A 13,691-nucleotide genomic window follows, 5' to 3' on the forward strand; every position below is an offset into this window, starting at 1 on the left:
GTAAAACAAACGGATAACTTCATTATACTATTGGAAAAGTAAGAAATCCTTACATGAGTAAATGGGTAAATATATTTGTTTATGTCGCTAACAATCAAAATGTCCGTTCCCTTTACATATATAGGTTAAAAAAGTCTTGTAAATCAAGCAGCTGTAACTGGCATTTTTACTCACAAATTCTTATAAATATAATTCTTTTACCGTCTCTATAAATCTCATAAACATCGAACTTATAGTCCTCCATTCTATCTAGAATATGACAACCACCCATGCTGTAAAACCTACCCTTACGTAATAATACCAAGTAAACGCAATAAAATAGTATTTTATGGAAACGCCAATATCATACGAGATTTAGAGTTGTAATATAAATGAGATGAAGTGCACTACTAGTCTGAAAGGCTCAATATTCACTGAATCAATATGCATTTATCGACACACACTTGGATGAGGCCGGAGCCTCTAGAAACTACATTGAAACGTGCTAGCGAGTTAGGCTACGAAAGTATCGAGTTAGCTGGTATACCTGAACAATATCCAATTGAAGAGACAAAAAAGCTACTTGAGAAGTATAGATTAAAATGCTGGGGAACAGTGACTCTGCAAATGGGTGATCATGATCTCGCCGCCTCTAAACCGGAGCAGAGAAAGATGACAGTACAATACATAAAAGATGTTATAGATATGGCTGCGGGCTTAGGTGGAAAGATTACAAGTCTCGTGCCAGTGACGGTCGGTAAGCTTGCACCAACGTCAACACCCGAGAATGAATGGAATTGGGTAGTAGAAGGACTGAAAGAAGTTCACAAGCATGCATTGTCTCGTGGAATAAAAGTTGGTTTGGAACCATTGAACCGTTTTGAAACATACTTTTTGAACCGAATTGATCAAGCACTTGCTCTAGCCGATGCAGTTGGTCCAGAAATGGGGATCGCATTAGATCCGTTTCATTTAAATATTGAAGAAGCCAATATGTTCTCAGCTATAAAGTCTGCTGGCAAAAGAATTTATGACGTTCATGTTTCAGATAACAACAGACTTCCTATCGGAGACGGTAGCATGGATTGGAAGAGAATATATGAGTTATTGAAAGAAATAGGATATGATGGAGGATTAGCTGTTGAATTCATGCCCAATATTGACAGAACTCCAGTTAATCACACTCAGCAACTTGAAACAAAGGAAGTTGATATTCCCCCAGCATTACGGAAATTCATTGAAGATCATGCTTCTAGTATTCTAAATGATGAATACTTCACCAGTCTAATGAAAACATCAGCCGATAACCTTCGCTCCCTTCTTGGGAAGTCATCCTAATGTTAATGTTGTTATACTTTTTTAGCTACCGATATGAATAATTAACTATACTGCGCTAGCAGCAAGTTACTCATGAACTGTTTTAACAATTCACATCAGTAAGAAACAAGAACTGGTTCACAAATAAAATAGCTTGCTTTCTAGTATTATTTATTCATGAGTATCGTACTTTTACCCACCAACATTCTATTGAGACGGTAACAATCTTGAATGAAAGCAAAATTTGTTCTTCATACGTAATACGCTTACGGCCTAATTAATAACTTTAGACACCTAAAGCAGATCAATGTAATAGTAAACTACTTTTACTTGAATATAGAATCAACCATGATGAAGCATAGTATAACAAATCATCATCCATATGCTTTCATCCTACAATATTTTCTACATACAAATAATAAAGCCCTAAAATGAAAATAATTTTTCGGCAAACATACTCAGCCGACTTTTATTACATTTCTCAATAACAGCCAAAAGATTTTAGTGTGTAAAATAATAATATTTATTTACAACATCATTTGAATCCAATGGATCCAATTCGTAACATCATTCATAAACAATTTTTATCAGAAGTTAATGCTGATAATTGTGAAGCTTCTCGTTATGTTCGAGTTCATCCTTAGCGTGTTGCTTGGCTTCCTCAGACACATTAGGGTTGTGAGTGGTAGCCTTGTATCCTCTTTCGACATTTTTAGTATCCTTGTTTCCAGACTTGTGTGAGGATCCATGTGAGGTAGAGCTTTCATCCACGCCTTCGTTTTCAAGGTATTCTCTTTCGTGTTGCTTGGTCTCATCAGAGACATTTGGGTTGTGCAAGGCAGCTTTGTGGCCAGCGTTTACTCTTGTAGAATGCGACATTGTGAATAACTTTTAATTTCTGTTGTTACCAAGCAATAGTTCTTTTTGCCTTTATATAATTTCGTGAAGTGGCAAAACCAGTAGAAATAACGTCAGATTATGTATTATGTTTATTTGCGTACCTTCAAAATGTCAAATTGACGTTAGTTGAAATCAGCAAAAAAAAATAATAGCTTAGACACATATTGTGTAAAACCCAGCCTATGTGTAAGCGAAACATCAATTAGAATGAAATGGAAGCGCAGTGCGAACCTACGGCGAAGTAAAATGAAATAATTATAGCGAAACGTTAATAAATTACATAAATTATTTCATTTTATCGTTCTTGTCAACTTTGAAATTGTCAATAATCATGACATCTACGGCATCATTAATTTACGTGTATGCATAAAACATGGGTTACTCAAACAGATCATATCTTCAAAAAAGCTTTATTAACTGGAATTATCATTTTACTACTTTTTCTATAACATTAAATCAAAATTATGTAAAGAGATTTACCGAAGTCAAACATTCTAGTTGGCTTGGAACATGTGAGGTTCAGGTTGGATAGCAGGAGATTCGCTTTCTGCCACTTGTTTAGCGACCTTTTCAGTAGCCTCACGAACACGTTGACCCAAGTCAACATGGACGCGGCTAAACACCTTGTATTGGCGCTCACGAACTTCGGGAACAGCACCAGAGAGATGGCCAGCAACGTTGTTAACAAAGTTGTCTTGTTGTCCAGGTTGCTTTCCTAAAACTCTTTCCCAGAAGGCTCTGGGTTGTTCAAAGTCAATATCAGTAACCTCATCCATGTGATAAGTGACTTGGCCAACCCACTTTTCGTGCTTCTCGTTTGGCTCGTGGTACTCCTTGGCCAAGGGTTGCAATGAAGAAGGATAGTTGGGCATACTGCCTTGGTTGTCAGTTACGTTCATGGGTCCGTCACGAGAATAGTTAAAGACGGGGCACTTGGGGCTGTTGACAGGAATCTGTTCAAAGTTGGCACCCAAGCGGTGACGATGAGTGTCGGGATAACTGAATGTACGGACTTGCAAAACGGGATCGGCGGAGATTTCTATACCGGGAACCATGTGAGAAGGAGCGAAAGCTGCTTGTTCAATTTCGGCAAAGAAGTTCTTGGGGTTTTGATTCAAAGTGAAACGACCAACTTCTTGCATGGGAACATCCTTGTGAGGCCATACCTTGGTAAGGTCAAAGATGTTATATCTGTACTTCTCGGCTTCCTCGGGAGTCATAACTTGAACATAAAGAGTCCAGCTAGGATAATCGCCACGCTCAATTGCATCGAAAAGGTCTTTACGAGCATGATCAGGATTAGATCCATCCAAACTCTTAGCTTGCTCATCAGTCAATCCCTTGGTACCCTGATCGGAGACGAAATGCCATTTGCAGTAATAGAAATCACCCTTCTCGTTAACAAACTTGTATGTATGGCTAGAGAAACCGTTCATAAAACGGTAACCATATGGGGTACCGCCACGATCGGAAAAGAGAATCATAACTTGATGCATCGATTCTTCATTTTGAGATAGGTAATCCCAAAACATGGTGGGATCCTTCATGTCAGTTTGAGGGTTTCTCTTTTGGGTGTGGATGAACACAGGGAATTTAGCAGGGTCACGAATGAAAAAAGTAGGAGTGTTGTTACCAACCATATCGAAGATACCGTCTTCAGTGTAAAATTTGAGAGCAAAGCCACGAGGGTCTCGAGCACTGTCAGGAGTACCACGTTCACCACCTACAGTAGAGAAACGGGCTAACATGGGGGTCTTCTTGCCGACCTTAGAAAACATTGTATGTTTGGTGTACTGTGTAATATCCTTGGTACATTCAAAGACACCATGGGCACCGGAACCCTTGGCATGGACAACACGTTCGGGAATACGTTCACGATCAAAGTGTTGGAATATATCAATCAAGTGGAAGTCTTGAAGCAATACAGGACCACCCTTTCCTATACGGGCGCTAGCCAGCGGGTTGAAGATGGGACAACCGGTATTTGTTCTGTAAACGTTTTGCGACATTTTCTTAGCAGAAAGAGAAAAATTCCGTTTGGCAATAAAAGAAGGAGTTACCTTTGGGAAACAAATTCGAAAACCGTGAGAAGATGGCACTTTAGTGAATGCCATAAAAAATAATTTCAAGTCTTATAGGAAAAAAGACAGAGAAATGATTGCAGAAACCACGAAAACAGAGCTCAATATATATAGCATATAGTGTGGACCTTATGTAAGTATGGATGAATCAGGTGTATGACACATAGAATTGTTCGAGACACAATTGGCTTGTAAGCAAGTAACATGGCTTTTCTAAAACCCAATCAACGACCTTATATTTAGTCCACATAATTTTATAAGCAATAAGGTAAAGCTACACGAAGGCAAAGAAGTAACGATTAACGGCAAATCATAACGTCACTGTATTTGTGAGAAAGAAAAATGGACCGGTCTAGACTTTGCTTAAAAATAGAAGCGAGAACAGTTCAGCAGGAACGTGTTACTTGGATTTTCATGGGAAATGAATGATTTTGTTGAGCCTGTCATGAGTTGTCTGGGTAAACTAGATGCATGGATTTATAGATTTCTTTTCTTTTATTTATTATTATGTTTTGTTAAATTATTGAGATTATAATTGTAGTTGCAATTTCATTTACAGCTTCTTGCAGACATTGCTTTCTAAAGATTCGGTTCTTTTGTATGATAATTATAATCAATTATGAAAGCTGGAAAAAGCCTCAAAAGCAAGTTTTCCTATCGACAACGAGAATAGCCCTCATGGTTGCACATCTAGAAAGATATCATGCTCAGACCGCGTCCATCGCTTTCCTAGAACCATAAAAGAAACCTGGGCGGGCATGTAAAGGAAGAGAAGAGGGTGTAATCGAATTGAAGCGTAAAATAGGAGAGAGGAATGTGTATGGAAAGGTGATAAGAGCTTTTTTTTTTTTAAAAAAAACTCTATAAAAAGATTTATTTACTTTACTTTAGGTCCAATTGATTAAACTCGTCTTCGGCAAACCTTTCATCTTGAAGATTCTATCAGCACCATCCGTTAGCATCAATTGGATACATCCATATTTTTTAGTATACCTTTTCGTGTTCTTTTAAAGCAGCCAAACGGCGTCTCTTATGAGCAAAATATGATTGACCAAGCATGACTGTACCGCCGACAGTACCGAAAAGCAAGATAGAAACCGATCCCCTCTGGATCAAGTTGTAAATACTACCACGATTCATTTGTAAGGCTATTATGCATTAGCACTTGGAAATTTCAATCCAACCAAAAAGGCCATCTTTTTCTGCTACTCTTTCAGAAGAATTCCATCATTGAGGACTCAGGTCGTACATCAAACAACTTTATATACTTACTTGTGAATTCAAAGTGCTATTAAAATCTTTTCTCCCGGTAATCTTTTGAAAATGCAGAAATATATAATTAGAAAATTGGTATACGGTTGGTTATAGCTCGTAGGCTTCTTGGGTATAAACGAAAACTACCGTTCTCTACCAGGACAAAAGTTGGCATGTATCAGAATAGAGAAGCCTACAGTCCTTCTCAATCCAATGTAACGGAATGCAACACAATCTCTCTATATCCATAGTGTTGAATCCAATTACAATGCAAACTAGATCAAAAGAACTGTTCTAATGCATAGTTTGATTTCTTATTTTTATATTTAACACGTTGCTCCTTTTTTTAATAACGACGAAATTTTTCGATTTAAACATCCTTTGCTTTTTTCTTGCAGTAGATTGCTTTACTCATGATTACTGCACTCGTAACTATGATGCTTAAATTTTTATCGAGCGTCTCACTAAGCTCGCTATTCGGATGCACAGCATTGCTGAAAACAGAAACATCAAACGAGCAGACCCAAGAAATCTGAAGACAAAGGCTGTCGTTTCTTTGGGCTTCAATAACTAACTAAATTGGGAATATTAGGAAGGAATTTTGTGATCAGGATCTGAGAATCGTAAAGAGAGACAATAGCAAGTTGAAAGAAACCGTCGAAATTTTTTGCTTGAATTCGTTGACATGTCGAAGAGTCTTGAACCTTCCGCAAATAATAAGGGCTTTCTTATCAATGCCTTGAGAAAAGGATTAAGAATGGATGGTCGTCCATTAACTGACTTTCGAGATCTTAAAATCCAGTTCGGTGAAGATTATGGCCAGGTAGACGTTTCTTTGGGTTCGACTAGGTAAGATGAACATTTGTACTTTGAATTTTTTCTCTTGATTCATTTCTTTGCTAACATACTTTTTCATCAAGGGTTATGGCACGCATTTCTGCTGAAATTACGAAACCATATTCAGATCGGCCATTCGATGGAATCTTTGCTATTACGACTGAGCTTACACCTCTTGCCAGTCCTGCTTTTGAAACAGGAAGGTATGATGCATCACAAAATTCTTTGTTTTGTAAGTTAACAATGACTTTAGAGTATCCGAACAGGAAGTTATCATCTCCCGCCTCATTGAACAAGCTATTCGACGTTCAAACGCTTTAGACACGGAATCCCTATGCATAGTTTCAGGACAAAAGTGTTGGAATGTCCGTGCAAGTATCCATTTCATTAACCACGACGGAAATTTGGTAGATGCTGCATGTATCGCAGTGATCACAGCCCTTTGTCACTTTCGAAGACCTGAAATTACTGTTCTCGGCGACGAAATTACTGTGCATTCTATCGATGAGCGTGTTCCTGTTCCTCTTTCCGTTCTTCATACCCCCATCTGTGTAACATTTAGCTTTTTTGAGGACGGAAGCTTATCAGCTATAGATGCATCTCTTGAAGAAGAAGAACTTCGTACTGGTAGTATGACTGTCACGCTCAACAAAAACCGTGAGATTTGTCAAATTTTTAAAGCCGGAGGTGTTACAATAGACGCTTCTAGTGTGGTTGCATGTGCTCATACTGCTTTCCAAAAAACGACATCTATCATTTCGGAAATTCAAAGGGTTTTAGATGAGGATTTATCTAAAAAAGAGACTCAATTTTTTGGAGGTTCTGCCGAAAACCAACGCTCTTAAGAAAAAAAAGGAAATGTGTATTTAGATGTTATTTACTGGTTATAGATTGAATCCTAATGATTTCGTTACTAACAAACGGTTGCTCTTGTTCAATACTTTTGTTCACATTCTGTTCATTGAAAATTGTTATACACAATACTTATTTATCTAAACGAAATGACAGAAGATACCTATGAAACAACAAGCAATTTGGCGACGGCAAAAAAGGGGAAAGAAACTATTGTATTACTAGATAAAAAGGAAAACAACAAGAAGCGGCAAGGAAACTGTGGATACGAGAATTTAAGGATAGAATATTTTGCTAATACCGAACATATTGATTAAGGGGATAGTAAGAAACAATTGTGACATAGCACACCTGTGGTATAGAAATAGAGAGGACGATCATTGTTAAGACAAGGGACAACTCCCATAGTGGCCATATCCATTCCGCAGAGTCACATGCATTGTCTGTAAGCACAACATTGCTTTGCGAGGATAAAATAATGTTGATCATGACAAGAACAAAATTGAACATACAAAAGCCATGGTGTATTATTTTTGAAACAATACACAGCACTCTGAAAATAACAAGGCAAAAAAAAAAAGAAAACGAAGTAAACAGCTAACAGAAACGAAACCGGTAAGTAATATAACCCTATTTTTATTGGTAAAAACGATAAGCAATGCATTGAACATTTAATCAACAAAACGAGGACGTATAGAAATCAATATGGGTGCAAACTTACATAAAACAAGAACATAAAGACCGAACCAAAAATTTATATTCAGATATACCATTATCAATTATGAATGAAAGTATTGAGTAGAATACCCATTAATGAGAGCGACGATCCTTCTCAAGTTCAAGCTGTTGGTAAAGTAAGAAAAGAGCTTTCTCATTTTCCTCATGGGTACCAGTAATCGTAAACATCCTTTCACCAGTTTCGTCATGAGGCTCTTTGGCAATAGAGATCTTGCTGCCGCTAGTACGACGGATTTCAGAAATTTTCGAGCCTCCTCGACCAATTATACAGCCGACCATATCAGCAGGAATACTGATGTTTTGTGTGACCTTAGGTTGTTGCAAGAAGGGCAATTGAGGAGCGGGGAAAACTGGAGCGCCATATGAAACAAAGTTTTCTTGGGAGCCTTCATTGGCAACGGGAGGGGAAGCAGTAATGACGGGTTGGGGAGGAGGAGTGCCCTGGGCAAGGGATGGAAGAGGCTGGGTAATACGAGAAACGGGGTTGTAAAAAACGGTACCAGCACCTCGCTCCCAGTCATCAATCAAACATTTTCCAATCTCCCAGATGGCTGCGTGAAGGTTTTCGACAGTCCCGTGGACCTCGACAGTACGCTCGGTAGACTGAGGAAGCATATCTTTGGAAGCAATCATTCGACAGTTGCATTTGTCTTGGATGTGCTTAATACGCAAGCCGTTCTTGCCGATGATACTACCCATAAGGGAATGAGCAATAAGGAGACGAAGTTTTCTGGGAGCAGCAGGTTCAATGGGGGTACCATCAGCGTTTGTACTGTTGCGCGCAAAGATATCGATGATAAACCTATAAGCGCGAACAACATTTTCTAAGCTTCCACTTACAGTAAGAACACGGTCATGGACATTAGGAACAGCCTTGGTGACGCCAGCTTTAACATTGGTAGAGGTACGAAGCTCTGCAACATTTTTACCCGCTTTACCGATGACTATACCAGCCTCACGAGTAGACAACAGCGCACGTAAAGTGAGCTGTTGGTTAGCATAACTTGCATCATCCATAGCAGGCTTAGCACTACTAGCGGAAGATGTGGTGGCTGCCATAGAGAGCTCTTGCTGAGAAGCGGACATTGGTTGTGATTGCTGCATGTTTTGGGTGGCTTGTTGTAATCCGGGAGTTACACCGTTCTGAATAGTAGAAAGAGGAGTTGATGTGGATGAAGTAGCTAAAGAAGAAGCACTTGCAAAAGTAGGAGGTACTTTGGATAAAGAAGCTGTAACGGCGGGGGCAGATGCGTCTTCAGGTTCGTCTTGGAAAGTCACGTCGAAAAATGAATTTTCTTTTTCTTCAATTGACTTTGGAATTGCAAAATGGTTATATGCCATAGATGATACAGGTACAGAATTGGTAAGTTGGATAGGACACATATGCGTTTTTGATTAGGAAAAATGCAATTGCAAAAACCGTATATGTGTAAAAACTTAAAGTAGTTACCAGCGTTTGGTCAATGTATGGACTGATGGAAAAAGCGGTAGGATATTTCGTAAAAGGGATTTCAAGGGCCGGTCAATGGAAAACGATTGAGACAAAGCTTTTTTCAAGTGTTTTTTATTTAGAATAAAACACCCAGCTAAGAAGCTTTGAAACGATAGAAACGTATAGGAAAATGGAGATAGGAGCGCGGTTATGGTAAAGGAAGCAAAATGAGAGAAGAGGGGAAAATTTTTGCTGTAGGAAGAATCTGGATGGTTCAGAATTTGGTTCTGTAATACATTCACTAAAACGCGATTACGTAATTAAACACAACTTCGTTAATTAATTTAACGAGTTAAAATTGGGTATTACGGTGTACGTTAATAAACAAAGGATAGTTTTTTTGAAGCTTCAACAGAAATGGGGACCCCTCATTTCTCAGATGGTTTTCACAGTTTTTTAATGGAAGCTAGTCATCATTTGCGATGCTTTCGTTTTTATCACCTCGCATTAGTAGCTATTTATTATCTCTAAAATCTAATAGGTGAAGAAAAAGTATCTGATCTAGTTGTTTGCGGATCATGAAATTTTGTATGCATGAAATGTATTATTTCAGACGTCCAACAAGAGAACAATTCAGTAAAGATCTACTAACCGAATATTAGAACTTTGATGAATGTGTAAATTGAACTGTTACAAATATCGATGTGTTCTTTTACCATTTTTAAGAAGCCAAATTAGCATAGTGAGCCCTGATCAATTTACATGACCCATTCCTCGTATTCGCATTAGCTATGAACTGGTCGGCAACACCTTTGCAAGCAAATGGTTTAATTTTCTATCGCATTCTTCAATTTACTGTCTACCTACAGCAAAGAAAGTATCTTTATCGTTGTTACCTCTCACGTAACAAAACTACACTTTCGAAGTAAATAAAAGTCTGTCAGGTCGAAATACTATTGTATTAAAGTAGTATGAAATAGTTCTTTAATACAAAAACCGTTAAGATTGGAAGTTCGGAACAAAGAAAAACTACTGAAAGAAACGATTTTATTTAGTTAAAGATATCCACATGTCTAGTCAAAAGCAAAAGTCTTCAAAATGGAGAATTCGACTGATCTGACATTATAAATCAAAATATCGGTTTTATTTAGTTAATCAAGTCACTCAACTCCAACAATACTTGAAAACAACTCAAGTAGAACCAGAATTTATTATACAGAATTTTACTACTCTATAGTGCATAGCTTTTACAATAAATAAACATAAAAACTTGGCTATGACAGTGTCCAAAATTAGATACTCAAACTGCCCCTAAATAAAAATCTTTAAATATCATAAGCTTCTCTTGTAATCGGGTATTTTTAAATTGCTGCATAAGGGATGGAAGGAACAACATATTATGTTTGAAATATGGAGCAAAAAAAAAAAAAAATAAGCTTAAAATGGAAGACAATAGCAAAATTCCGTACAAGATGCACTCTTTTATTTATTGATAAAGCCACATCGTTCAAAAAGACAACATAACATGGTATGCAGCTGCTTACAAAGTAGATTTACTTTGTCAACGCGTACCCCAAATGTAATTGAATTTACGAAACCCATCAAATCTAGGAAACAGTATATATGTAGAAATAATATATAAATATAATTAAGAATAAAATAACAAAGAAAATAAAAGTTAATTAAAAAAAGTTAGTGCTTACTGCTTACCACCGATATCGAAACTTGATCTGCTCACGGTCAGTGAGGTCCATAAACTCTTCGTTCTTAACAGAGTACTGTGTAGAAGGGTCGTTCTCCATAATATTATCTCTTCTTTTATTTTCATAGAGATAATAACCGGTTAACAAGAAAGCTATAAAGATGATTAAACAAAGTGCGACAATCATAGCTTGGATGCCTTCAATATACTCTGGGGTTTGTCCAGATTTGAACAGCTGCGGAGCGACAATGTTTCCTATTGAATAAAAAACAAAGACAGTCGCATTCGTAACGCTCTTTTTTGTGTAACCAGCGACATTTGAAGATATGAGCGACAACAGTAAGGCACTACCTGCAGGAACCCACATAGTAAACCATACGCCCACCAAGCGACCGTACGGATTCGTTGCAGGAATTTTCCAAATCATAATACATCCAACCAAGTTTAAACAATTGCAGAAAGCACCGATTAACAAACGTCCCTCTTTAAAGATCTTACAAAGAATACCGCTGACAACCATGGCAGCAATTTCAATTGCACCCAACGGCATGTTAAGAACGGTTGATTTCAGTTCGTTATATCCAAGTCCATTGATAATTAAAGTACTAAAGACACCAATACCATTGGTAATCATGCAAATACCAGTAAACAAGGTGATCATAATCACTTGAGGATCACGAAACGCTTCCCAGGCTTGAGAAACTTTGAAAGTCTTGTTCTCCAGTCCTGTTCTATTTTCTCTTACTCTCTCTAAAGCTATTCGTCTTTCCCGATGACTAAGGAAACGTGCTTTAGTGGGATTGCTGGGGATGAAAATAAAAATGAGGCCCCAAACTAGTGAAAGTAGACCTATGACAATGAATATGTATCTCCATGAGGAGATTTTTTGGTGAATATGGCCTAGTCCATAAGATAAAATGGACCCGACAATCTGAGCGGTACCGTTGAATGCATACCAACAAAGAGTCCGCATAGGCTGTTCTTCACGCTTATACCACATAGCAGTAATATTAATAAAAGCAGGCGTAATAGACGCTTCAAATACACCGGCTAGAAATCGTAGAGCTAAAAGAGAAGAGCCGTTGTGACAAGCAGCCATCAAACAAACCATGGCACTCCAAAGAATTACATTTACAAGAATAAATAAGGAAAGAGGAACTTTTTGCATAATATAAGCGGCAGGATACTGAGCTACCAGGTAGCCGACGTAAAAGAGCGTGGTCATACTGCTATAAGTATGACCACTTATATGTGTATCGTTTTTCATGCCATAAAGAGCCGCATAAGATAATGCTGTCTTGTCCAGGTACTGGATCATATACGTAATACACATAGCTGGCATAAATACAAGGTCAATCTTCCAAAGCACCTTCCTAGCTTCTTTCTCCGTAAAGGTAAAATCATCATCGTCGAGCAATTCATTTGCGACAATATCCACCTCTCCAACGCCTTCCGTTGTAATGGGTTTTTCAATAGAAAAATCCTTAATGCTATCCTCAGCCTTTTCCTTGAAAGATCCTGTGCTCTTACTTGAACTAGGAAATTCAGGTAATTCTGAAGAAGGCATTATGAAAATGAATATTCGCAAATAAATTTAATGAATTTTTAAAGAAAAGAGGAAGACTTACTAAATGTCTCTTGTAAATGACCAAAAGGAATGAGTACCACTAGTGAAATCAAAGACCCAGAACTGATAACGATAAATGCTAGCAAATGTTTTTAAACCAGTACTTAAACGTGAGGCTTGTCAAATTTTTATAGTCCTTGCTCCCTTATTATAGCAGATTTCAGAGTCATCTTATATATGTACATGAACAGTCAACGGCTTATCTTTCTTTGTACCCCATTGATAAAGTAATACTGATGGAAGGTATATAAAATATTGGGGAAAACACGACTCATTTATGAAAATAGTTTAGGGAAAGTTGTTTAGGAGAAAATTTCAACCGAGGATTAGCATTTTCGGGTTTTTTCTTTATGTTCTTTTTTCTCACTTTTTAAAATGAATAGCTTCGTACAACGATGGGGTAAATATTCTGTGTTGCGAAAGAAAAAGAAACGCTAGTTTTAAATCAAAGGTGACTCCATAATTGCTAGTATAACTGGAATCCTATCCATGTTTGTTTTAGTCATCGAAAAAAAAAGAAGTAATCGTACTACATTGCATAATACCGAAGTAGAACAAAGGAATAGCCAACATGTAAAGTGTACCAGGTTTGGTCCTACTACTTATGTCCAGAGAATGTTGGCGTAGCAAGTTCTCTTGATTTTCGAAGACGAGAAAATCTATAAATGTTGAGTAAAATGGAATGGAAATCTCTCCAATGGAGGGCGTCAGTAATGGGTACTTTTGGTACAAACTCCTCAGAAAAGGTTGATACTCTTGTTAGAAAGAATTTTTTCATAAAAAGCGAAAGCAGACTATTTCAGTTTGAGAAAATATGATTTTATTGCTGTAGACTTGTATTCATAAATTGTAGACAATCAATTGCTGTCTTATTACGAAACAAATTGAGGTTGATATCAGTGATAATATATCATCTAAATGTTCTTTATTTCAAATTCCTGTATTCAATCCCAATCTTATAATCGATAAAAT

At 37.4% G+C, this 13,691-nt stretch overlaps 7 protein-coding genes across 7 annotated transcripts; 2 read left to right on the plus strand and 5 right to left on the minus strand.

Moving 5' to 3' along the window:
• Positions 1-249: 249 nt before the first annotated feature.
• Positions 250-1,517, plus strand: SOCG_04787 (D-tagatose 3-epimerase). Its single transcript, XM_013165379.1, has one exon. The coding sequence runs from the start codon at positions 424-426 to the stop codon at positions 1,315-1,317; it is 894 nt and encodes a 297-aa protein (XP_013020833.1). The 5' UTR covers positions 250-423; the 3' UTR covers positions 1,318-1,517.
• A 373-nt stretch (positions 1,518-1,890) lies between these two features.
• SOCG_04786 (uncharacterized protein) lies at positions 1,891-2,175 on the minus strand (the record flags this gene model as incomplete). Its single annotated transcript, XM_013165378.1, has 2 exons — positions 1,891-1,996; positions 2,030-2,175. 2 exons carry the CDS (start codon positions 2,173-2,175, stop codon positions 1,891-1,893), a joined length of 252 nt encoding a protein of 83 aa, XP_013020832.1.
• Positions 2,176-2,571: 396 nt separating this feature from the next.
• SOCG_04785 (catalase) lies at positions 2,572-4,411 on the minus strand. The gene has a single exon (XM_013165377.1). The coding sequence runs from the start codon at positions 4,308-4,310 to the stop codon at positions 2,691-2,693; it is 1,620 nt and encodes a 539-aa protein (XP_013020831.1). The 5' UTR covers positions 4,311-4,411; the 3' UTR covers positions 2,572-2,690.
• A 363-nt stretch (positions 4,412-4,774) lies between these two features.
• SOCG_04784 (uncharacterized protein) lies at positions 4,775-5,701 on the minus strand. The gene is made up of 3 exons (XM_013165376.1): positions 5,550-5,701; positions 5,271-5,425; positions 4,775-5,216 (listed from the first exon to the last, which is right to left on the minus strand). Exons 2-3 carry the CDS (start codon positions 5,415-5,417, stop codon positions 5,160-5,162), a joined length of 204 nt encoding a protein of 67 aa, XP_013020830.1. The 5' UTR covers positions 5,418-5,425; positions 5,550-5,701; the 3' UTR covers positions 4,775-5,159.
• A 381-nt stretch (positions 5,702-6,082) lies between these two features.
• On the plus strand, positions 6,083-7,902 carry SOCG_04783 (exosome subunit Rrp45). The gene is made up of 3 exons (XM_013165375.1): positions 6,083-6,380; positions 6,452-6,571; positions 6,622-7,902. Exons 1-3 carry the CDS (start codon positions 6,217-6,219, stop codon positions 7,211-7,213), a joined length of 876 nt encoding a protein of 291 aa, XP_013020829.1. The 5' UTR covers positions 6,083-6,216; the 3' UTR covers positions 7,214-7,902.
• On the minus strand, positions 7,352-9,680 carry SOCG_04782 (RNA-binding protein). The gene has a single exon (XM_013165374.1). The coding sequence runs from the start codon at positions 9,339-9,341 to the stop codon at positions 8,031-8,033; it is 1,311 nt and encodes a 436-aa protein (XP_013020828.1). The 5' UTR covers positions 9,342-9,680; the 3' UTR covers positions 7,352-8,030.
• A 1,380-nt stretch (positions 9,681-11,060) lies between these two features.
• On the minus strand, positions 11,061-13,635 carry SOCG_04781 (membrane transporter). Its single transcript, XM_013165373.1, has one exon. It carries the CDS (start codon positions 12,657-12,659, stop codon positions 11,097-11,099), a length of 1,563 nt encoding a protein of 520 aa, XP_013020827.1. The 5' UTR covers positions 12,660-13,635; the 3' UTR covers positions 11,061-11,096.
• Between the last annotated feature and the right edge of the window lie 56 nt (positions 13,636-13,691).

This window comes from Schizosaccharomyces octosporus, assembly GCF_000150505.1.
Source record: "Schizosaccharomyces octosporus yFS286 unplaced genomic scaffold supercont6.3, whole genome shotgun sequence".
In the NCBI taxonomy this organism is placed as follows: Eukaryota; Fungi; Ascomycota; class Schizosaccharomycetes; order Schizosaccharomycetales; family Schizosaccharomycetaceae; genus Schizosaccharomyces; species Schizosaccharomyces octosporus.